The 24,954-nt window shown below is 47.4% G+C and overlaps 6 protein-coding genes across 6 annotated transcripts; 3 read left to right on the plus strand and 3 right to left on the minus strand.

Moving 5' to 3' along the window:
• Nucleotides 1-1,216: 1,216 nt before the first annotated feature.
• On the plus strand, nt 1,217-4,788 carry JR316_0007367 (uncharacterized protein; the record flags this gene model as incomplete). Its single annotated transcript, XM_047893110.1, has 9 exons — nt 1,217-1,383; nt 1,738-1,826; nt 1,893-1,943; nt 1,993-2,026; nt 2,085-2,155; nt 2,236-2,615; nt 2,674-3,787; nt 3,842-4,014; nt 4,072-4,788. 9 exons carry the CDS (start codon nt 1,217-1,219, stop codon nt 4,786-4,788), a joined length of 2,796 nt encoding a protein of 931 aa, XP_047748392.1.
• Nucleotides 4,789-5,234: 446 nt separating this feature from the next.
• JR316_0007368 (uncharacterized protein) lies at nt 5,235-5,947 on the plus strand (the record flags this gene model as incomplete). Its single annotated transcript, XM_047893111.1, has 5 exons — nt 5,235-5,411; nt 5,465-5,505; nt 5,579-5,603; nt 5,665-5,815; nt 5,868-5,947. 5 exons carry the CDS (start codon nt 5,235-5,237, stop codon nt 5,945-5,947), a joined length of 474 nt encoding a protein of 157 aa, XP_047748393.1.
• A 253-nt stretch (nt 5,948-6,200) lies between these two features.
• Nucleotides 6,201-11,173, minus strand: JR316_0007369 (SH3 domain-containing protein C23A1.17; the record flags this gene model as incomplete). The annotated part of the gene is made up of 7 exons (XM_047893112.1): nt 6,201-6,224; nt 6,273-6,326; nt 6,379-8,084; nt 8,151-9,050; nt 9,156-10,157; nt 10,210-10,272; nt 10,324-11,173. 7 exons carry the CDS (start codon nt 11,171-11,173, stop codon nt 6,201-6,203), a joined length of 4,599 nt encoding a protein of 1,532 aa, XP_047748394.1.
• A 653-nt stretch (nt 11,174-11,826) lies between these two features.
• JR316_0007370 (uncharacterized protein) lies at nt 11,827-14,097 on the minus strand (the record flags this gene model as incomplete). The annotated part of the gene is made up of 4 exons (XM_047893113.1): nt 11,827-12,507; nt 12,574-12,746; nt 12,796-13,864; nt 13,927-14,097. 4 exons carry the CDS (start codon nt 14,095-14,097, stop codon nt 11,827-11,829), a joined length of 2,094 nt encoding a protein of 697 aa, XP_047748395.1.
• Nucleotides 14,098-14,638: 541 nt separating this feature from the next.
• JR316_0007371 (uncharacterized protein) lies at nt 14,639-19,909 on the minus strand (the record flags this gene model as incomplete). The annotated part of the gene is made up of 8 exons (XM_047893114.1): nt 14,639-15,349; nt 15,416-15,588; nt 15,638-16,700; nt 16,765-16,993; nt 17,656-18,323; nt 18,381-18,544; nt 18,600-19,623; nt 19,739-19,909. The coding sequence occupies 8 exons, from the start codon at nt 19,907-19,909 to the stop codon at nt 14,639-14,641; spliced, it is 4,203 nt and encodes a 1,400-aa protein (XP_047748396.1).
• Nucleotides 19,910-22,665: 2,756 nt separating this feature from the next.
• On the plus strand, nt 22,666-24,236 carry JR316_0007372 (uncharacterized protein; the record flags this gene model as incomplete). The annotated part of the gene is made up of 5 exons (XM_047893115.1): nt 22,666-22,742; nt 22,796-23,138; nt 23,192-23,452; nt 23,502-23,678; nt 24,213-24,236. 5 exons carry the CDS (start codon nt 22,666-22,668, stop codon nt 24,234-24,236), a joined length of 882 nt encoding a protein of 293 aa, XP_047748397.1.
• Nucleotides 24,237-24,954: the final 718 nt, after the last annotated feature.

The following is a 24,954-nucleotide window of genomic DNA, read 5'->3' on the forward strand; positions in this document are numbered from 1 at the left end:
GAGTTTTGATGACAAAAGACAAACATGCAGCAACCAGCCGTGCTTCACATACCTCCCGCCCAAGGCCGTCGAACAGGTGTACACCTACTGCAACTTTTTTGACAACTCCAAGCTAGCCCAGGTGTGCGCCGCCCTGCGAAAGCTTGTCTAATGTGCCAAAGAAACGAAAGCCCTGGCAGAAGCTCTACCTCATATAGCCCTTCGACAACCCCAGTCTGCGCGCTGCACAGGACAGCACCCCCGTGCGTCAGCCGATTACATGGCGGGGCGAGTTGCAGCATCTCATGCGCATGCCAATTATCCTCACCTCCCCCAACGTTTTCGCAACTCTTAAACCTGACGAACTTTGCTTCAAGGCGGACTCACAGATCTATTAGAGCACAAGTAGGAGGAATGAGGTGGACAGACAGACTCCGTGCAGCTGCATACACTCTAAGGGATCACCGTGGAGGAAGGCACGCAAACTGGTGCTCTCGCGCGCCTTTGTCTACTTTCTGGGCAACTACAATCCCTTGACGGAGTACGACCTGTTCATTGCCTCGCGATTGGTCAACTGGGAGCACGGTAGGCTATACACCGCGTCATATCTATGCGCCTCGTCAATCTGTAAGAAGAGGCGTTTTACAAGCTTCCGAATTCCCCCCTTAGCTTACCGTTTACGCAGTTAGTGATCCCGCGTGAGCTGGCGTTGGGTGAGTCGGAAAGCGATTGGGTGTGTGTTGCGGGTCCGTGGAATGTCTCGTTTTGCTTTTTGCAACCAACGTGATTTATTGAGTGCGTCGTTATGCGGCGATACTGTCACTCGTGTTGCTAACATCTTATCAGAGTTTCTTCTACGTTACCGAGCCTTTTAATAATCCACCGGAATCACCAGTAAACTACTCGATGTTTGAAGATGCAGAGTTCCGTTTTATAATTTGTTTATTGTTCCATGGCAGTGTGTTTCGATCGTTTTTGATTTTGGCCGTTGTTGAATTAGATTGCTAACCAAGCTTCTAACTTTACGGCCGATCGGAACTGCTATGTGAATATTTCTGAAGACCGTTGTCAGTAGAATGCTGTACGCCTCGTACATCCTCTGCCGAAATGACAATCGTCTATAGCATCTATTGTGCTTGCTATTCCCTTTGGGGTGTAAGGCTGCCACGTACGTAGAAAAACCACATGCACAGCAATATTAGTCCAATAAGACCCGAAACTTTGGGGTTGGCAAAAAATGCACCTTGGAACTTTTGCAAAGGAAGACATTGGGGAGGTTGTGAGAATATACTACGCATCAATATGGATCATTGAGTATGCGATGATAATCTACGTTGATGACTGGTCCCGAAATGACAACGTTCGAGGGTACATCATCATGCGAGAAGATATGGCCTTGATTTGGTCTGATACATTTTTTAGGGAAGCACGATTCACGGTGAAAGTAACATATTTGGAAAATATCCAGTGATGTCCTGCGATAATCAAAAGCAGGCAAAGATCTGGTAAGCTTTCCTTCGGCCCGGGACGCCGATGTGCAGTGATTACTGAGAAGAAGCTTCTACTGTGCCCGGTATGTTTCACTCAGGGATAGAAGAATCACAAACAGCTATCATAGAAGCTATAATAAAAACATATACTTGAAAACAATACGAATGTTGCACCCTGAGATAGAGCGGTCCAAAAGACAAATGCAACTCAAAGGATACCAAGAGGATACACCAAAAAGCCTGCCCTAATAAAGTCACATGACGACAGTGTTCAATCGCCAACATGGAATTCTGAGGTGGCATTGGTGATCACATCATCGCCAATCTATGCTAAGTGGTCGGCCTCCGAAGTCTTAGGTATGGAAATATAGCCTCCACTGCATACAGAGTTTCATTGATTCTAACACGGATTGTTACCTCGAGGTTGTGACTTGTCAGCGAACTATTGGCAACGGAACCTTCGAGGCTCAAATTGTTCACACCACTTTTTCAGCTCGGATTGGCTTATCATTGTCTACTTCAGCCGTTTATCGTTTATCTTCGATCTTTCTACTTTTGTAAGTCTTCTAAAAAGTTCTTCGGTCCGATTATATGGAAATAATCATTGTTATTCAGTCAAACGTGCACAGAACGTGAGGATCTGAAGTACCTCGTTCGTATCATATTTAAATACCTGCGCTCCGTAGGTCAGTGAGTCATTCTTAACCCATGTCGTCGCCGTCGTCGAGCCCCTCCCCTAACAATGATTCCCCACTGCCTCTTTCAGATCTCGTTGCCCCAGACTCCAAGTCTGCTTGGACCACTGAAAGTAGTGGTTCGGCAGTCGCCCCAACTCCAACTCCATTACAGTCTGAATCTTCGGCTGCCCAAAATTCCACAGTAGCTGCCTTTAAGTCAACCCCTATAAAAAATACATACTCGGGCTCAGGACGTTTCGCCTCTGAAATTGTACCCAGTGCCAGTCAGGTGAAGAAAAAAATGGTCGAGAACATCCGAGATCACTTTGTGGGGCCTATGCCATTCAATGAACTATTCGAGCTTCTGCCCGTCACCAAAGAAAGCCTTAAAATCAAACCTAACTTTTCTATGGATTACTTCTCAGGCTTTGTGGTCGACGAAAAAGAGAATACCATGTATGACCCATTTGTACGTCATTCTTATAGCTTATTTCTTTCATGTTATTAACTCCTTGACTACCGCTCAGATTGAGAAGATCGCCAAGATTAACGCTATGCCTGGGTTCAAATTGGTCAACACGTCAAATTATGCAGATCGAGCGATCGTTAAGGATATGAAGAGCAAACCCGATCTGGCGGCATACAAGGATACAGTTAACTTAGACAACGTAACCATCTACCGTGAGATGGAGCTTGTCTTCGAGTTCAAGCCACAACAAAATACTGTCGACCCATTCGATTCTAAAGCTACCAAGGTCTCAGGTGTTGTAGGGCAAGTCTCTGAGCGTCCTTTTGAGGCTACTCCTAATGGGCGCTCTCAATGCCGGGGGCAGATCACTAACTATGCCCGAATCATGATGCACCGCCAACACCGTACTCACTGCTATGTGGTCTACATTGGGGGGTGCTATGCCCGCATCATTCGCTTTGATCGCTCAGGAGGACTAGTATCAGAAAGGATTAACTTCAAAAAGCGCGGTGATTTGCTCCTGGACTTCCTGTGGTACTATTCCCAAACAACTGACGAGGCCCGTGGGCTTGATACGACTGTACGTGTCTTGCCAATCGATGACGTGAAAGCTATGATGGCACGAAAAAAGCTGAGCGCCTGGCAACCTGCGAGTGGCAGCAAACGTGTCTATGCAATGGATGTTCCGGAACAATTTGTGCCAGCAAAGGTCCCTGCGCCCACAATGCCAACGCCGACTGTTGCTGATCCAGTCAAAAAATTGCACACAGTGTATGTGTGGGGGTCCCTTTCAGAACCCAATACCGTTATTGGACGAGCAACGCGAGGATACCCGGCTTGGGACCCTAGCCGTCCCGAGGGGGAAGACATTGTTTTTCTGAAGGATTCCTGGAGATTGTGTGGGGAAGGTATGGAAAAGGAAACCGACATACTTCAGACTTTGAACAGACATGGTGTCCGAAATGTACCCAAATACCTCTACGGCGATGACATACCTGGCCATAGGACAATCACCCAGGATTATACCGAAGCGAAATGGAATGCAGGTGGAGTCGCAAAGGATGTTATGAAGAGAGTGCACATTAGATTCATTGAAGACGTTGTCGGTCTTCCTCTCTGGGAATTCGAGAACCCAAGGCAGTTGGTCGTGGCTATACATGATGCTATAATTGGTAAGCATTGAGTGATTTTCGTGATTCAATGCTCATTCAATTATCCTGCGGCAGCTCACCAAGATGCGTATCAGCTCTGCGGGATTCTACACAGAGACGTGAGCTTAGGAAATATCCTACGGAGGAGAGATGGTAAAGGCGGAGTGCTGAATGACTGGGACCTGGCAGCACGCTACAACATTGAAACACATACTCCTCTCAAGGACAAGAGGCAGCAATCTCGGTCGGTGAGTGACTTGATTTGCTTTGGTGATGACTTGCAGCTAAAAATGTACTATAACCAGGGAACGTGGCAGTTCATGTCAATAGGACTTCTCCGGGACCCGTCAAAGGTTCACCACTGCATCGACGACGCCGAGTCTTTTATTTGGGCCCTTCTTTACTGCACTATGCGGTATATGAAGACCAGCATTGTGCCTATAAGGTTACAACCAGTAATGGAGAGGATATTTGATCAAGTTGACCGAGATGTCCCAGGCGAATTAAACAAAGGCGGGGCTGGCAAACAATCTTTTGTCACCGACGATCATTCCAGCTTCATAGACTTCGTTGTTAGCGACAATGAACCACTGACAAGCCTGATAGCTAAACTCTTCAAAAGTATTATTTTAGAGTTTCGCATTCGTCTTGCAGGGTCTCCCATCCACATCGACAAACTTATGATAGACCACCAATTTACTCGTGAACAGGCTCAAGAAACATTTGACCGCGAAACCAACAAACTAGGAGTACAGCTTTATCAACTTTTGGAATCTACTTCAAAGGAGTTTCTCAACAAGGATTGGCCAATTAATGCTCCCGGTTGGCACGACTACCTCAATCCGCCAAAGGCCGGAAAGGGTGAAAAGCATCCCAGATCTCCAGCAGCCCATATTGAGCCCGATAATCCTGTTGACTCCGCGTATAATTCTAGTTTGGACGGATCTCCCTCGCGCCAACCAAGGAAGAAACAGAAGCATTCCGATAATGCGCCATACCGTCCTTCCGGCTCCGCACCTTAGCTATCCCATGGATCAGAGTCAATGCATCCTGATATGCGATTGCAGACCAAGTAGTCAGTATACCCGCCTAAAGACCTACTCGATCTTCCATTTTTCTTTTGTTGTCTTTAAATTTTGCAAAAAAACTTTTCATCATTTTTGTTACCTTTGTCTTAATCAATTGCTTTAAACTTCATGTCTTAGATTTACCTCTGTTTTTCATACCCCTTTGTCATTTTGAAAGTCTCAAAATCTAAGCTTCGAGCCAATAAAGCTTCGAGCCAATAATTCTCTTAGGGTAGTACCCTTCTGCCGACACTCGCTCTACTCGTCGTTTTACACTGAGTCACAGGTAATTGTTTTGACATGTTTGTCTCATGACCCCTGCCAGAATTTTCCAGGTCTTTCCTGCCTTCGACCACTGTTTTAACATTTGCGACAGTAGGGAAAAACACAATTACGCTTACATGTCTAGGTCTGCAAGCTCTGACGGAACTACAGGCTCACCAGCCCCCAGTGCGAGTTCCGGTGGTGGAGTGGCGTCAACGGACTATATTCCAAAGCCAAAACCCAAAGGGGCGAAACCCCCTAATGTGTTCTCCAATGATGGTTCGTTTCTGGACAGGATACGACGGTCTATGAAGGTTTGTGAAAATATTAGCATTTATATATAACTTACTCACTTTGGGAACTACAGGAAGAAGAGGATAAAAAGAAAGAAAAAGAAGCCCTCGAAAGGTCGGTGTAACAGACGTCGAGCGGTGTAGTCCTCCTTTTTTACTCTCTGTCATTCATATTGACGGTGATATAGGAAGAAACATTTTGCAGATCGCTTCGTCAGTTCTATATCGTCCTTCAATTGTTTTGATCAAGTGGACTCACCCATATCGTACCCAGAAAACCAGAGGAAAGCGACCACCTCCTACATCCATCCAATCCGCCGCATCAGACACAACCACGCCTGAAACTGACGAGTCTCCAACAAAGAAACTAAAGCTCGATGGGGAGTTGGGCATGGACAAGGGGGGCAGAGAGGAGGCTGCACAAGGTCCGTCCGTCTCTTCCCATTTACGTACAACCTCTCAATTGTTCTCCTCTAGCTGAATATCACAAAGCCATGGAATCCTACCCAGGGAGCCTCAAGGACGGTGGAACTGGTGTAAGACCTCTGATTAAGTGACTGATGATGTTTCTCTCTTTTCCTTCAAGGCCTCAAGATCTTCGTAAGGCGTTTTTTCACTTTTTTTCACTCTTTTTCTACAAGTAAACTGATGATCCAGAACAAGTCCAGATTTCTATCTGTGGACACCTTTTGTTTTCTTTTTCTTCTTTGGGGGTTTTTGGGCGTTGTACTTTATGATACCCATGCATGTCAAATAGTATTACAGAGAGAGGTACAATTGAAAACATAAATCCAAGAATAGGAATATCGACTATGCATCGAGAACACGATAAACCTAAAATCTGTCAGAATTGTGGAAAAAGCGAGAATAAAAAGGACAAACCTTGACAAGTCCGCTCTTGAGGTCTTCCAAACGGTAACTGACAGACTCGACTGTCTAGGAAATATTCAGAATGCAAATGATACAAATTGCAAAGAGCGCTGCATACCTGCTGTCCAACGTGCTGATTTGCCTGGAACACCCTGATTTTCGACTTTTTCGCTTCGAATTCGCCCACAACGCCCACCAACGTCTCACCCGCCGCACCCACGGACTGATGATACGTCTGCAGCCCCTTGTGCCCCTTGAGCTTTGCATCCTGAATCTCCACCAAATCGCCCGGCATAATATCGCTGACGCGTTTCACCACCGCCGGCCCGTTCTGCACGTATATTGTATAACCGTACGGCTCTCCAGCAGCTGTGGGCGCGGGTGCGGCGTTGGGCACCGCTGCAAGCACCTCGCGCACGAATCCGGCGTAGGACCCGTCCCCGATGAGCGTCTTGCGCGATTTCTCGAAGAGCGACGTAGCGACCTCGCAAACCTGCACGCCAACGCGACCCCACAACGCGATCAGCTCGTCGGCGGACAATTGTCGATCGTTAGCTAGAGGAGCAGGTGGTTTGGTTGGCGGTGGAGGGGCGGGTGGAGAAGATGGTTGTGCCGCCACTACAGGAGAGGTTGGTTCGGCGCCAGCATCTGTCCACGACATTGTCAAATCCGAGGCACCACTGAAATCGAGACTGGAATTAGGGATTGACGGGAGCTCCCATTGCGAGGATATGCTATCTCCCAGGTCGGGACGCTGGTGCATAGGTGGTGGTTGTGGTGCCTGAGGAGCAGACCGTGATGGAGGAGGGCGAGCGGCAGGCCTGGCTGGAGGCGGTGGAGGAGCCTCTTGACTTTCCGGTTCTTCAACCATAACATATTCAGTGTGAGGCATTTGCGGCGTCCTATGGGGAGGACTCGACGCCCCATCTCCACCTGATACATTTCTCATAGAGGTGGAGCTCTGCAATGTGCTAGATCGCCTCATCGGCAAGGCGGTCGGTACGGATGGCCTGGAAGGTGGAGAAGAAGGTCCTGTAGATTGTCTGTTGATAGACGGGCGAGCAGCTCGTGACGGTACTGGAGGAGGAGCCTCTTCGACATGTTCGTATCCAGATTCCTCGGCCTCACTTTCACCAGCCTCAACCTTGACACCTTCTTCAGAAGCAGCTACGCTTCCATACTCAGAGTCTGTATCTTGGGCAGCTGGAGGCGGAGGGGGCCGTGAGGGAGGTACAGCGCGAGTGGGTGGAGCGGGTGGGACAGCAGGTGCTGGCGCGGAAGCTCTGTCAACATTCTCCTCTCTCACCATATGCGATCTCGGGGGCGGAGGAGGCAATCCACCAGCACCCATCATCATCCCAATCCTCATTCCACCCATCGTAGCCAATTTGGCTGCGATCCGTTCCTTCCGCGCTCGCTCCTCTTCTTCTTCAGAAAGTGGCGCTGCAGGTTCTTCGTTTACTGCAGCTGAACTTTCACCCTCTTTTTGATCTTCTTCCTCAGACTGTCGAGGTGGTGGTCGACTGATGGGGGTAGGGATAGGTGCAGCGCCGAATCGAATACCACCCAATTTGGCCATGCGCTCAGCGATTGTCTTGCGGCGTAATTGTTCTGCATCCTCTTCGGCATTATCATCATCATGAGGAGCAGCAGATGGAGGTGCAGCTGGAGGTGCAACAACAGGCGAATGTACCAGGGATGATCGGCCAATTGACGGTGAAATAGGAGATTGGGCGTCGATTTCCTCTTGCGCTTGAGAAATACTACGGAGGTTTACAAATGAGGTTTGCCTGCTTGGGCTATGGAATGCCGGGTCTATGGGGTCTGTAAGACGAAAGGAAGTTGAGTAATTAGGATAGTTGTGCTCGTGAAAATTGAATAATCACGTACCGCCTTCCTCTTCGTCAAGTATCTCTTCCGAACCCGAGACCGACAGAGAAGGCGTACTTTGCCCAGGAGGAGATATGGTTTGAGAAGGCTGCTGCTGCTGCCCACCTTCCTCCTGCGAAGAACTAAACGGTGGGGGGGCGATACGAGGCACTACTGGACGCCTAGGTGGGATAGGTAGCGCCTGTCCATCATGATCAGAATCCGTCTCCGAATCCTCGTCGTGAGCTGGCACAGGCGGTTTTGCAGGTACACCCTCCACCGAAACGCGATGTGGTACAGGCAACGCAGGACTATCGTTCTCCGACCCGTCTCCATCCTCCTCTTCGCCTTGAACCAGTCCGCCGCGTGGTTGGATCGCGATTGGCCCGCGACCGGAAGGAGGAGGAACGAACAGTTGCGAGGTGGCTAGGCGCTCATCGGCTTCCTCATCTGTCTCTTCATCTTCTTCCACCTCTTCATCGTTCAAGTGTTCAGGCGCCTGGGGTATGATACGACGAGGTGGTTGGGCAGGCCTGTTGGGGTGGGGCGGGGGCGGCGCCTCGCTCAAATGTTGGGATGAAGCCGGAACCGCTGCTACTGCATCTGATGGTTGTGGAGGGTTACTGGGTCGACTCGGAGGAGATGCAACAGCAACCGGCTTTTCATCCACGGAGTCAACATCTCCGTAATCAGATTCCTCATCTTCACCTTCGCCATCGTCTTTGTCTTGAACTACATACTGCTGAACCTGGACTGTAGGACGTGTGCTGGTCGGAATAGGGGGTGGCGCTGGCAGTGAGGATGCGATGTCTAATCCTGGATGAGGCTCGGCCACAGTGTTCGGTTTCTCAACTTGCTCATGGGTAGCTGACGCTGATGGAGACCATTGTTTATCGCGAACTTCACTATCACCTTCGTCTTCTATATATGCGAAGAAAAGAGATGGGAAGAAGGAACGATCAACATAATGTTACACTTCTTTATTGTTCGAGATACGGATTAAATAGAGAAAAATTTAATATTTACCATCGGAAGAAGAATCCTGCTCATATTTGGATCCCACGTCAGTTTCCTTCGGCGGAGAGGGTGTTTGTGTATGATCTAAAGAAGGATCTGCTTTATGTTCTGGTTCAGCAGAAGCGGCAGGAACGACAACAGGGGTAGCTGAGTCAGAGGGGACGAAAGTAGCCGTAGCGAGAGGCGGCGAGCGGGGTTCCTCGGCGGGTGGACTGACTGGAGCAACGGGGCGAGGAGCGAAAGGGTTGATGCCCCCCATCTTCGCAATGCGATCTGCAACACGTTTCTTTCGTGCTTCTTCTTCCTCAGGATCCTCATTCCCCTCGACATCTTCGTGAGGCGTCTTATCCAGTTCGTCTACGTGGAGCGCATGCGGCGCGGAGTGCAATACAGGGACGGGGGGAGAGTCTATAACGATTGGTGAAGTTAATACGTCTGCTTCAGGAATAACCTCCTGCGCAGACGACAAAGAGGAAGGAGGGGGAGAGCGGACGCCATTGGTTTCTTCGACCAATGTGGAAGGAGCTAAAGGAGATTGGAGATAAATCGACGACGCAGACTCTGGCACCTCTTCTTCAATATTAGAGATAGGTTCGGATTCTGGCTCATCTTCGAGTATCTTAGGATCTTGGTGTTCAATTATCTTAACAGCCTCTTCGATAAGAGCAGATTGCTCAGGTAATTTAGCTGTAGCTTCATCCAAGGATGTATTATTGTCCAGTTCAGCAACGGTGTCCGTGGTCTTCTGTGAAACAGCAGCGTCGACAGAAGCTTCAGGTTTGTTCTCTGCAGCAGGCTCGACAGGTGGTTCAATAGTTTCTTCGGGTTTTTCTTCAGTAACGTCGGATGGAGGAAGAGTCGGTGCCTTGGCAGGTTTCTTTCGAGGAGGCCCAGCTCGTCGTGGGACGCTTGGGACAGGCATTGATGTCGGGTTGCGGGAGGACTGAGAATCTGTGGTGTCAGACGACTTAATTGATGCTGCCTCTGAATTCTTTCTCGTTGGAGGGACGTCTGGTCAAACGGTGTTAAGACAAGCGACAAATGATGCGATGGAAAGAATCACTACCTGGAGATATGGTTTGCTCTTGTTGAACGGGGGCATCAGAGGGCGGTGAACCTACGACGTCTGAAAGCAATCAACATATATTTAAAATGATGGCATGGAGTGTTTGCTCACCGCTGGCACGAGAAGGACCTTCCACAGGCTTGGGAACTACATTTCCAACGATATCGGCTTGCACTGGCTCTTCAGAAGGCTTTGATTCCTCCTTTGGTGGAACGGGCGCTTCCTCCTGGGTTGGCCTTCGTACTGGGGGCTTTTTCCCAATAGTAGGAGGAGCCATACCGACTCTAGCTCCTCCTAATCGAGCCATGCGGGCCGCGATGGCAGCACGGCGCTGTCTCTCCTCTTCTTCAGGATCCACAACTGTCTGTTCACCCTCCTGTCCACCCTCCTCAACTGGAACACTAGGCGCAGCAGAATCATCTCCAACTTCAGGTGTCGATACAATTTCAGCGCTCTCACTAGATTTCAACGAGACAGGTGGCGATAGCGTTCTTTCGACTGCTGCAGCGATAGCAGCAGTGGCGTGTTCACCCGTCTGATCGTCGTCATCAGCAGGGGCCTGCACTACCGGTGGGGGTTTCCATTTTGGTCTCTCAACAGCAGGTTTGGGCGCTGTCGGTGGCACGGGTGCTCCAAATGCTCCTTTTCCTTGTAACGCAGCCATGCGATCCTTCAGACTGCCTCCCTTAGTGATGCTCTCCTTAGCATCAGACGCAGACATGGTTCCCACTTTCGAAGCGCCTACAGATGTGTGTTCCGTGCTCGATGTCGCCGATGCAGATGGCGAAGAAGGGGGGGAGGGGGCCTTAGGTTTCCATGATGCAAATCCCGCTGGCTTTGGTCGGGGTGCCGGTGCTGCTGCTGGTGCTGGTGCCGCATTCGCGGTCTTCTCGAAGGCGGCGATCCTATCACGCAAAGAGCCGGGTTTTGGCTTTGGTGGTTGCGAGGGCTGGTCAGACATCGAGCAGCCGATATTCAATGTGTATCGCTGGTAGTGGTAGTAGTAGGGGTTTCAACTCTGGAGCACGACCGCTCGATCTGAGACGGTCGCAATTCATATTCGACCACGCGTTGAGAATTTCCCACGCTCATGCCCCTAAATAGCACGGCAACAAAGTAACCAGGGCGGCAAATTCAAGGGACATACGTACAAGGAGGTATAAGGCAGGCCCAAGAAATTATCTACCCATTGAACTAATACAAACCCCCACATGTATGGCTCTCAAAGGTAAATGCTTTCTCTTCATATCTTTGGGAGGTGCTTCAAAACTTCGGTGTGCCTTTAGTATCTAGTATCCGTTTCGTCGTTGAATTAATTATCCTATCCAAGTACAGTACCACCCCTGTCTGCCTCCACGTACATTTTAATTTGATTCCGTTATTGCTTTAACCAAATGATGTCATCTACAAGTCTGGCGAACAGGGTTTGTGACTTTAGGAAGGTTGCGAACTGGATTCCAAAAACAGGGGACGGGACTCAAAGAAAGAGAATTGTATAGTCCGGGTACCTGATAGTAGTGTTTTTGGTGGGTATACTAATAAATACTTACAGCCTACAATTTGCCTACCAGGTCCATCAGAAATGACACATCAGGGGGAAGATACGTCGCCTGATTATGCAACTTCTTTCTTGCGTGGTGCAAGTAAGGGAGAACCATCCAAATCATTACTAAAGGCAATCTTAACAGCCTTGTTTGGCTGGATGTTGCTTTCAGGCGATCTGGGATGCTTTACAGCTTTTTCATGCTTCGGCTGTGGACTGACGAAATCGTGCCAACCGGGAGCATTCTTGGGCCAATCCTTGCCGAGGGAATCCTTCAAAGTTGATTCCATAAGTAGATAAAGCTGCACTCCGAGCTCATTGGTTTCGCGGATAAAGGTTTCTTGAGCCTGTTCACGAGTAAATCGGTGTTCTTCTATAAGTTCGTCGATGTGGATGTGAGACCCTGCAAGACGAATGCGAAACTCGAAAATAATACTTTTGAAGAGTTTAGCTATCAGGCTTGTCAGTGGTTCATTTTCGTTAACAACGAAGTCTATGAAGCTAGAGTGATTGCTGGTGACGAAACGTAGTTTGCCTGCCCCGCCAGTGTTTAATTCGCCTGGTAAGCCTCGGTTAACTTGGTCAAATAGATCTTCCATGGTATTTTGCAACCTTATAGGCACAATGTTGGTCTTCATGTAACGCATAGTGCAGTAAAGAAGGGCCCAAATAAAAGACTCGGCGTCGTCGATGCGGTGGTGAACCTTTGACGGGTCCTCGAGAAGTCCTATTGACATGAACTGCCAAGTTCCCTAGAAAAAATTCAACAGAGATAGTATCATCCGGAAATTAATACTACATCAATGCAAAGTACGTACCGCCCGAGATTGATGCTTCTTGTCCGTGAGAGGAGTATGTGTTTCAATATTGTAGTGCGCCGCGAGGTCCCAGTCGTTCAGAACCCCGCCTGCACCATCTCTCCTCCGTAGGATATTTCCTATGCTCACATCTCGGTGTAGAATCCCACAGAGCTGGTATGCATCCTGGTGGGCTGTTGCGAGATAGGTGAGCATCAATCATGAACATAATTGCATGCTTACCGATTACAGCGTCATGGACAGCCTCAACCAACTGCTTTGGGTTCTCGAATTCCCAAAGAGGAAGACCAACGATGTCTTCGACAAACCGAATGTGCACTCTCTTTATAATATCCTTCGTAACTCCACCTGCATTCCATTCCGCTGCGGCATAATCCTGGGTGATTGTCATGTGGCCAGCAATGTCATCGCCGTAGAGGTATTGTGGTACATTTCGAACGCCATGTTTGTTCAAAATCTGAAGTATGTCGGTTTCCTTTTCCGTGCCTTGCGCACACGATCTCCAGGAATCCTTCAAAAAGAGAATGTCCTCCCCCTCGGGACGATTGGGGTCCCATGCCGGGTATCCTCGAGTCGCTCTTCCAGTCACCAAGTAGGGTTCTGATAAGGCTCCCCAAACATAAACTGTATGTGCCACCCCACCAGCATTTGTTGGAATATCCATTTCGAGAACCTTGACGTTATCATTTTGTGGTCGCCATTGGTTCAGCTTACTCTGTGCCAGCTTAACTTTCTCATCGTCCAGAGGCACTATTCTGACCGTTGTATCGTGCCCACGAGCTTCGTCAGTGGTTTGAGAGTGTCGCCAGAGAAATTCCAAAAGTAAATGTCCATCAATCCGATAATTAATCTGTTCGGAGACGAGCGCACCCGCACGATCAAACCGAATAATCCGTGCGTAGGGGTCCCCAATATCCACGATGTAGCAATGCGTGCGGTGTTGAGCTGTAAGCCACATTTTTGCATAGTTGTATATCTGCCTTGGGCACACCTTGTTCGCGTCGCCTCTAGCCTCGAAAGGATGTTGTGATTCGGTTGAATCCGACTGGCTTTCCGAGTCAATGCTATCCTTGGTGGCTCTATGATCAAAAGGGTCCGCTTTGTCTTGCTGGGTTGTGAACTCGAAAATCAACTCCACCTCCATGTAGTCGATGCTGTTTTTCGGGACTGCTACGCTCTGTTTATACGCCACCACAGCAGGCACCAAAGGCTTTGAATCTGCATAGGAATATGTCGACGAGTTAACCAGCTGGAACCCTGAAATAGCTTGACTCTCTTCAAGACGTTGAATCTTCATATATTTCAAGCAAAAGTAAAGCAATCAAAATGAAGGAGATAAACAGAGCGACTTACGAATGAATCACGCGTCTCCTTCTCCTCGTTCTGTGTATCCAACGCAGAGAAGAAATCATGCTCGAAACTCGGTACGGATTTGGTCTTCATGTCTACCACTGGCAACAACTTCAGCATATCTTCGATAGGCATAGGGCCTATAAATCGGCCTTCCATATGAGCAGCACCCATCCTGCAGTGTTTTCGGCCCACTGGAATATGGGTCAGATTTACTGTATGATGTTTGGATCGCAGCAAGCTGTGTTTTTCAGCCACCAAAGGTCTACTAACAGGGAATGGCTTGAGATATTGCAAGTATGTCAGGATAAAACGGTTATTGACGAATAAAAGCGCGCCTACGCACCAACTCTGAACGCGTTCCTTACTTCGAACACTGATCTCGTGTCGTAACTTTAGGGCAGGCGTTTGTGCGTCGGACTTTACCTCGAGTTTCTCTCCATTCTGCAATCCTCTTAAACTTCAACAAATTTTCATCTGGGCAGCAAGCTCGAGGTTTGGATTCAAACCTCCAATCTGACAAAGGGTCATGAAAACAGAATTAAATATCAAACATTAAGTTCAAAGCAAATTATTAATATGATAGTACTTGAAAGCGGATGAATAACAATTGCAAAATCCAAGATGACAAAGGGAAAATGCATGCTATGTACTTGAAGATCGAGTAGCGTCTTTAGGATTATATACTGATTCCTACTTGATCCATTATTGCGTATTAGAATATGTTGGGTCTGATCTGGGACACCAAAGATGAAGACCCGGAAGAAAGGTATGGCGTATCATTGGAATGCTTCTGTCTCTTCCTTGGTTGGCGCGAGGGAGACCCATCCAAAACAGAACTAAATGCGGAGTGAACGGGATGCTTTTTAGCATTTGCGGTCTTTAACAGTTCGAGGTAGTCGTGCCAACCGAGATCACTGTTTGGCCAATCCTTGTTGAGGGACTCCTTTAAAGTTGATTCCAAAAGTTGATAAAGCTGTACTCCTAACTCGCTGGTTTTGCGGTCAAAGATTTCGTGAGCCTGTTCGGAAGTATATTGTTGGTTTACCATAAGCTGTTTGACGCATTTGCGCAACTCCAAAAGATGGCAACGGTATGTATAAACAATGTCTTCAAAAAGGGTATCTATGAGATCCGTTAGTGGTTCATTTTCGTTAACAACGAAGTCTCTGAAGCTAGAATGATCGGCGGTGACGAAAGATTGTTTGCCTGCCCCGCCTGTGTTTAATTCGCCTGGTACGCCTGGGTTAACTTGGTCAAATAGATCTCCCATGGTATTTTGTAACCTTATAGGCACAATGCTGGTCTTCATGTAACGCATAGTGCAGTAAAGAAGGGCCCAAATAAACGACTCAGCATCGTCGATGCAGTAGTGAACCTTAGACGGGTCCCGGAGAAGTCCTATTGACATGAACTGCCAAGTTCCCTAGAAAAAATTCAACAGAGATAGTATCATCCGAAAATTAATACTACATCAATGCAAAGTACGTACCGCCCGAGATTGATGCTTCTTGTCCGTGAGAGGAGTATGTGTTTCAATATTGTAGCGCGCCGCGAGGTCCCAGTCGTTCAGAACCCCGCCTGCACCATCTCTCCTCCGTAGGATATTTCCTATGCTCACATCTCGGTGTAGAATCCCACAGAGCTGGTATGCATCCTGGTGGGCTGTTGCGAGATAGGTGAGCATCAATCATGAACATAATTGCATGCTTACCGATTACAGCGTCATGGACAGCCTCAACCAACTGCTTTGGGTTCTCGAATTCCCAAAGAGGAAGACCAACGATGTCTTCGACAAACCGAATGTGCACTCTCTTTATAATATCCTTCGTAACTCCACCTGCATTCCATTCCGCTGCGGCATAATCCTGGGTGATTGTCATGTGGCCAGCAATGTCGTCGCCGTAGAGGTATTGTGGTACATTTCGAACGCCATGTTTGTTCAAAATCTGAAGTATGTCGGTTTCCTTTTCCGTGCCTTGCGCACACGATCTCCAGGAATCCTTCAAAAAGACAATGTCCTCCCCCTCGGGACGATTGGGGTCCCACGCCGGGTATCCTCGAGTCGCTCTTCCAGTCACCAAGTAGGGTTCTGATAAGGCTCCCCAAACATAAACTGTATGTGCCACCCCACCAGCATTTGTTGGAATATCCATTTCGAGAACCTTGACGTTATCATTTTGTGGTCGCCATTGGTTCAGCTTACTCTGTGCCAGCTTAACTTTCTCATCGTCCAGAGGCACTATTCTGACCGTTGTATCGTGCCCACGAGCTTCGTCAGTGGTTTGAGAGTGTCGCCAGAGAAATTCCAGAAGTAAATGTCCATCAATCCGATAATTAATCTGTTCAGAGACGAGCGCACCCGCACGGTCAAAACGAATAATCCGCGTGTAGGGATCACCAACATACACGACGTAGCAATGCACGCGGTGTTGAGCTGAGAGCCACTTTTTCGCATAATTGCATATCCGCCTTCGACACACCTTGTTCGCGTCGCCTCTAGCCTCGAAAGGATATTGAGACTCAGATTCCGACTGGCCTTCTGAGTCAATGGTCTTGACGGCTCTACAATCAAAAGGGTCGGCTCTTTCACGTGTGTTTCTAATGTCAAAAGCCAACTCCAGCTCCGTGTAGTCAATGTTGTTTTGAGGAACTGTTACGCTCTGTTTGTACACCACCACATCCGGCACCAAAGCCTCTGAATCTCCGTAAGAATATTTCGACAAGTTGATCAGCTGGAACCCAGGAATAGCCTGACTCGCTATAACACGTTGAATCTTCAAACATTCCAAAGCAAAGCTAGAGTAATCAGAAATACATAGATAGAATAGATGGACTTACTAATGAATCAGACATCTCTTTCTTCTCGCCCTGTACATCCAACGCAGTGAAGTAATTATGCGCGAAATTCAGCATGGTTTTGGTCCTTAGCTCCGCTACTGGCAACAACTCCAGCATATCCTCAATAGGCATAGGGCCCACAAATCGGCCTTGAAGATCGACCGCACCCATGAATCCCACAGTGTTCCGCCCAGAATACGGTACTGCTTGATGTTTGGTTCGCTGCAAACTGTGTTGTCCGTCCACCTAAAGTCTATTGGCAAGGAATGGTTTGAGATATCGCAAATATATCGTGTTAAATTAGTTATTTCCACGAACCAACTCTATGCATGCGGCGCACACTCCGTACTTCGAAGACTGACCTCGTGATCTGACCTTAGGGCAGGCGTTTTGGAGTTGTACTATTGTGAGTCACTTCAAGTTCCGAGTCACAGCGGTACTCATCGACGACAGTTCAAGCCTCGAGATGTTGGAAACAAGTTGGAAATCAGACTTCAAAGAAAATTTCAACAGTATCAAACTTGATAGTAAAGAATTCTCTTATTTTTCTCACCTCGAGTTTCTCTCGAGTATTCTCCAATAATCCTCTTAAACTTCCACAAATGTTCATCCGAGCTTCAAGCTTTGGGTTTGAATTTAAACCTCCAATCTGACAAAGGTTGTTCAAAACAGAATTAAATATCAAGCATTAAGTTCAAAGCAAATTATTAGTATGATAGTACTTGAAAGCTGATGAATAAAAATTGCAAAATCCAAGATGACAAAGGGAAAATGCATGCTATGTACTTGAAGATCGAGTAGCGTCTTTAGGATTATATACTGATTCCTACTTGGTCCATTATTGCGTATTAGAATATGTTGGCTCTGATCTGGGACACCTAAGATAAAGACCCGGAAGAAAGGTATGGTGTATCATTGGAATGCTTCTGTCTCTTCCTTGGTTGGTGCAAGGGAGACCCATCCAAAACAGAACTAAACGCGGAGTCGACGGGATGCTTTTTAGCATTTGCGGTCTTTAACAGTTCGAGGTAATCGTGCCAACCGAGATCACTGTTTGGCCAATCCTTGTTGAGGGACTCCTTTAAAGTTGATTCCAAAAGTTGATAAAGCTGTACTCCTAACTCGCTGGTTTTGCGGTCAAAGATTTCGTGAGCCTGTTCGGAAGTATATTGTTGGTTTACCATAAGCTGTTTGACGCATTTGCGCAACTCCATAAGATGGCAACGATATGTATAAACAATGTCGTCAAAAAGGGTATCTATGAGATCCGTTAGTGGTTCATTTTCGTTAACAACGAAGCCTTTGAAGCTAAAATGATTGCTGATGACGAAAGATAGTTTGCCTGCCCCGCCAGTGTTTAATTCGCCTGGTAAGCCTCGGTTAACTTGGTCAAATAGATCTCCCATGGTATTTTGTAACCTTATAGGCACAATGCTGGTCTTCATGTAACGCATTGTGCAGTAAAGAAGGGCCCAAATAAAAGACTCGGCGTCGTCGATGCAGTGGTGAACCTTTGACGGGTCCTTGAGAAGTCCTATTGACATGAACTGCCACGTTCCCTGGTAATAGTACATTGTTAGCCGCAAGTCATCACCCGAGCAAATCAAGTCACTCACCGACCGAGATTGCTGCTTGAGAGGAGTATGTGTTTCAATGTTGTAGCGTGCTGCTAGGTCCCAGTCATTCAGCACTCCACCTTTACCATCTCTCCTCCGTAGGATATTTCCTAGGCTCACGTCTCTGTGTAGAATTCCGCAGAGCTGATACGCATCTTGGTGAGCTGCCGCAGGATATTTGAATGAGCATTGAATCACGAAAATTCACTCCATGCTTACCAATTATAGCATCATGTATAGCCACGACCAACTGCCTTGGGTTCTCGAACTCCCAGAGAGGAAGACCGACAACGTCTTCAACGAATCTAATGTGCACTCTCTTTATAACGTCCTTCGCGACTCCACCTGCATTCCATTCCGCTGCGGCATAATCCTGGGTGATTGTCATGTGGCCAGGTATGTCGTCGCCGTAGAGGTATTGTGGTACGTTTCGGACACCATGTTTGTTCAGAGTCTGAAGTATGTCGGTTTCCTTTTCCATACCTGGCGCACAAGATCTCCAGGAATCCTTCAAAAAGACAATGTCCTCCCCCTCGGGACGATTGGGGTCCCATGCCGGGTATCCTCGAGTCGCTCTTCCAGTCACCAAGTAGGGTTCTGATAAGGCTCCCCAAACATAAACTGTATGTGCCACCCCACCAGCATTTGTTGGAATATCCATTTCGAGAACCTTCACGTTATCATTTTGTGGTCGCCATTGGTATAGCTTACTCTGTGCCAGCTTGAATTTCTCGTCGTCTAGAGGCACTATTCTGACCGTTGTATCGTGCCCACGAGCTTCGTCAGTGGTTTGAGAGTGTCGCCAGAGAAATTCCAGAAGTAAATGTCCATCAATCCGATAATTAATCTGTTCAGAGACGAGCGCACCCGCACGGTCAAAACGAATAATCCGCGTGTAGGGATCACCAACATACACGACGTAGCAATGCACGCGGTGTTGAGCTGAGAGCCACTTTTTTGCATAATTGCATATCCGCCTTCGACACACCTTGTTCGCGTTGCCTCTGGCCTCGAAAGGATATTGAGACTCGGATTCCGACTGGCTTTCTAAGCCAGTACTATCCTTGGTGGCTCTATGATCGAAAGGGTCGGCTCTATCTCGTGTGGTTCTAATGTCAAAAGCCAACTCCAGCTCCATGTAGTCGATGCCGTTTTGCGGGACTGCTACACTCTGTCTGTACGCCACCACATCCGCCAACAAAGCCTCTGAATCTGCATAGGAATATGTCGACGAGTTGACGAGCTGAAACCCGGGAATAACTTCACTCGATATAACACATTGAATCTTCAAACCGTCCAAAGCACAGGTAGAGTAATCAGAAAGTTGTCAGAAAGACAAAGATAGTACAGGGACTTACGAATGAATCACACATCTCCTTCTTCTCTTCCTGTACATCCAACGCAGAGAAGCAATCATGCGCAAAGTCCGGTATGAATTTCGCCTTCAGATCCGTAACTGGTAACAACTTCAGCATATTTTTGATAGGCATAGGGCCTACAAATCGGCCTTCTACATCAGCAGCACCCATTACCCGGAGTCCTCGTTTCGAGCAGAAATAGTACGAGTTAGGTTTGCTGTTTGACGCCTGGATCAATGCAAGCCTTGAAAGCGCCTCTGCCTGCCGAAGTCTTCGCAACTATTAAGGGAGAATAAGCAGGCTAATAATGCGTCGTTCTTTTTCAAACTTCCACGCATTGACCTCGTGATCGAAGTACAACTTCAGGGCAGGCTTTTTTGCCTGACACTTGGGCGCTGAGCGCTAAACCTCAAATTTACTCCCCCGGGAGATCCTCTCCACATATCAGTCAAGTACTATGTTGCGCTTGCACTTGAGAAAATCTCATTCGACTCCCGCGCCCGATAGGCATAGGGCCCCCAAATAGATTTTCAACATTGGCATTACCCATCCTGCAGTGTTTGACCCACTGGAATATCTATCACAAAGAATTGGGGAGACCGAATGGATTACTGTGTCCGCGCGTCCGCCGGACATCCGCCGGACAGACTCACGTGACTACCTCGTCACGTCGCGTCTCAATGTACATTGCGCGCGCTCTCGCGCGCTTTGTATATATACTCAACAACCCTAAAAACTAATCCCTAACCCCTAATCCCTAACCCATAATCCCTAACCCCTAATCCCTAACCCCTACACCCAACCCTAAACTACCTAATCCCACCCCTAAACTACCTAATCTAATTAATTAATTAATCCAACCCTAAGAAATAAAACAAACTGCTAAAATATGTCAAGCACTGGAGTGGTGAGATTGAAACTAATAATTCCACCACTGCAGTGGTATAAGTTATGTAGACAATTTCACCACTTCAGTGGTACAAATCATGTGCACTGTTCTAGCACTTGAGTGATATAAGATACATTCTAAATGTTACCACTCCAGTGGTGTAGAAATTATAAAAGTAGCAATAATTACTATTCTTAGCATTGTATTTATTCTATCTGACACACAACTATGACTACTGCAGTGGTGGAATACAACAAGTCAATTTCAGCACTGAAGTGGCAAACTCCAACATATTAATTTCACCACTTCAGTGCTGATATTAACTTGCTACATTCCACCACTGAAGTGGTCATACTTACATGCTGTTCTTGATCACTGGAGTGATCAAATTTACATGTCGGATTTGACCACTTCAGTGGTGAAACTAACATGTCAATTTCACCACCGCGGTGGTCACGTGGGTCACGTGCTTTCCGCCGGACACTCCGTCCGGCGGAAATTATGATTATATTAATCCATTCTATCTGAAGAATTGTTTGAGATGCTACAAATGTATCAGGTTAAAATAAGTCTTGGCAGATAAGAGCGCGCCTCAAGATTGTTCTAAACTAACCCTGAACGTGTACCTTGCTTTGTAGACTAACCTCAGGTGTTATTGCATTTGACTGTTGACATAGGGCATCCACAGTAGCACTCATCGATGTCGGATAAGATATATATCATATTCAAGCCAAATCTAACCATATATAGATCTGATAATAAATGATTCTCTTGTTTACCTTACTCCCAAATCCTTATCTGCCAAAGCCAATAACTTACCCATGGCTTTATGCCAGTTTCCAGTTTTCACCGAACGCGTCGCGTTGCGTCAATTTAGTGGAGTACCAAAAAAGAATACAATCAAGCAGGCTTAGCTGTTTAAACTACCAAAAACTTGATCAAGCTGAATAATTTGCATTGTATGTTATACGCATTTACGAATAACAAATCCATTGTCTACCCGAGTTAGGTTATATACAGATGAGGGCCGTCAAGTTACAATTAGTAACTGCACTGCTGAAAATGGCGGACTTTGTGCAAATTGTCTTCAATGACTGACTCAAGGAGCCAAAATTTCTGCTACTGCTGTAGCTGGCAACGTCAGCTTTACTAAAGCTGTAGTGTTTGGGGACAGCAAATATTTAATGAATATTCACATAGCAGCTGCCAATCTGCTGTATTCACTCGTGAAGCTCAGCTGAAAACGCTCAACGAAAAGTGCAACGACATCAATCCCCAGTCAGTCCGAGTTTATATTGTTACGAAAACTATGGAACTCGATTTTATTAATCGACACCAGATTTGCCCTACCAGTTAAAGTAACCCCAAAATCGCGACCAAGTTGCATTTTGAAGTACCGCTATTCGGAAGCCGGCAAAGCTAGCCCCCACGCAGGGTTCACTAATACACGGCTTCGTCGGTCGCCTTGCAATCTTTGGGTTTGATCTTTCCGCTCAGGGGCATTATCCGCCGCTTAAACTGACTTTACACGCTGTTTTCACACCACAAGTTGCAATTGCCATACAGTTCCGGAACCGCTGCCTGACTATGATATTTTCCTCCGCCCAGACCCCGCTCACCACCTTTGATAGTCAACGTTTAGTTGAAAATGAGCACTGAGTTGTACAATTTCACTACTTTTCAATGGGTACAATGTTACTTACCAAGATCTCAGATATAAATTTTTTCAAGATGGAACTTACATCTTTGGTGTTTGCAGCGATTCCGTGCCAGAAGGGGTGTCACGGGGTCCTTCTCCCAGGAAAATTTGATCCACGATTCCATGTGCTCACACTGCCAACAACAATGGAGATCAAGTTGCAGCATTGGACCATCTTATATTTGTACCCTCTCCGCTCCATGAAAGTTTGTGGGAAGGGGAACATTCGGACGCGGCTTTGACTCATCCCTTTACGCGTCAAAAGCAGACGGAAATTCAAACTTTTCACTAATCTTCAAGCAATCGACAACCAGAATTCTCGTATATCCGACTGCAATCATGATCTCGATCTTTGTCAACCAGGCCGGAGACGGTGTTGGGGGTACACAACTTCAATTTTACGAGGCTGGCGACGCGTGAGTGTAGCAGATACTCTGTACGTATTGATAGAGTCTTTAACATTCTCTAGCTTTTGGAAGGACCTACGATATATACCCTTGCTTCTAACCGGAATTTTCTCCTTCTCCCAGTTGACGCACGCTGTGTGCAGCCGTTTCAAGTACGGAAGGAGACCAAACGAGGCAGCCGCGTCAACGGAGGAGCGTAGGGGATTTCTTGCAAGGTGGCGCTGGCACATTCATTTACATGGAGGATATGTAATCTATGCGTATATGGTTGCTCGTTTGGTGGGTTCGGTCGGGTTGCTGTATATTTTCTTTACTACCGCCATTGGCGACTGCGAGAAGGCAACTGGGAACAATGGGTGGACGTTTTCTCCGTTATGTGTTCAGACAGCTCTGACCATTGCACATGTAAGTCGTTAACAAGATCATCTCTCACTCCACGTTTTCTTATCCTGTCGTAGGCCTACGCGACCTTATTAGCCGTAACGACCTTCTCCCTGAATTTCAGGCCATTAGCTCCAGCTAGATTCCATGTCACCATTCTCTGTTCCATTCTTGCAATATACGCTTACCGCGATATCTGGCCCCTGGCAAACTATGGCTCAGTTCCAAAAGATCAAGCGGAAGGGAATATCCTCTGGGTTAAGATTGCGCTTCTTGTCGTCACAGGAGTGATCATTCCTTTGTTCATACCCCATCCATATGTTCCAGTGGACCCTAAGGTACGTTCCCATCAGATTTTGGCGCGTCAAGGTTCAAACTTCTTTTTAGAATCCTTCTCCTGTTCCCAACCCCGAGCAAACTGCTTCATGGATCTCAGCATTAACATATACATACGCGGACCCTATTATCATTTTGGCAAACAAGGTCGCTCATCTTCGACACGACCAGTTGCCACCGCTATCCGATTACGACTTTGCTCAGTATCTTTCGGAAAGCGCTGCCAAGGTACATTTGAACCCACATATTAGTTATGAATATGGCATAGTATGTCGACCCTTTCGCTGGAGCAAAACGTCGCCATTTGTTTTTTGGCTTGTTAAGCTTTTTCCGTGAGTTTGAGGCAAATTTCTCCAAAACCTTTCAGTGAACTCTTATGCACGAATGTGAATAGGAAGAGAATATATAATTATATCTCTCAGTATTGTATTTCACGGGTTAATGAGTTTTGTTGCCCCTCAAGTAAGCGTTAAAAGTTTGATTGTTTTCATCGCTCTCATTATCTGGAAACCCGTCAATTCGGTACCAATTCTTCTGGGTCTTATGTTGTCCACGAGCGCTTGTCTCGCTTGCTAGTTTTTCTGGCGAGTTTTGACTCGGTAGAGCGTGTTTAGATGATGAAATCTAATTATATCTCAAAAAAACAGCGTAGTCCATACAACACAACACCTTTCTTTTATCGTACAAGCAGAGGTTAGCCCCGCCCGAAGGCCAAGCAGGGGCATAACCGGTCTATCTACTGATACAAAGACTTACCTCCAGGCTGTCATTCGTGATATCCTGTAACAAAATGTGAATCAACGCGCATGAACAAGGTAAAACACTCACAAGGTGGTGGGTGCTTCGTGGGAATGGGCTCGCGGTCTGCGCAGATGTTGGGGAAGTGGTCGGGTATTCCGTGCACGGGCCATGGACGCGTCGACACGTATGCACAAGTCCTGGCCGTCAGCCCAGGCAATATCTGCGAGGCAACACCATGAGACCGTAAGCACGGCGGGTTGACACAAAGACGGGGGCTTCCCTTGTGTCGTCAACAAGTTCCACGTACTTTGCGTCATTGCGCAAAGTGGACTACGTGGGGTGCACCCTCTTCTCCATCAACAAGGCTTCTCTTCTCGGAATGCCGTTGCAGCAGAGTGCACGGGCCGTCGACTTGCACTACGTATCATCTGAAACTGCTGTTAGCATCCACTACATTTAATGTAAGAATATAATACGTACTTTTTAGACAAATTCTCTGCCACCGGACGGCGATCTCTCAAACAACCTGCCCATGCCGCCGGATTTCCATATGTTGTGTCGTCGTCCTGGCGTCGAGTTCCCTGTGTCTAACGCCTAACCCTTGGATCGACAGTGGTATGGAGTCCGTACAAGGGACGTTCATTCGGGCGACACAACTTCGTGATGTGGGCGGCTCCTGAACTGGGTGATGACACAGAGCGACCACAGGACTTTGACAAGTCGCGTCGATACGTGTTCGCTGGTCGGGGGACGTCGATACATA

The sequence above is a fragment of the Psilocybe cubensis genome, chromosome 6, assembly GCF_017499595.1.
Source record: "Psilocybe cubensis strain MGC-MH-2018 chromosome 6, whole genome shotgun sequence".
Taxonomy (NCBI): Eukaryota; Fungi; Basidiomycota; class Agaricomycetes; order Agaricales; family Agrocybaceae; genus Psilocybe; species Psilocybe cubensis.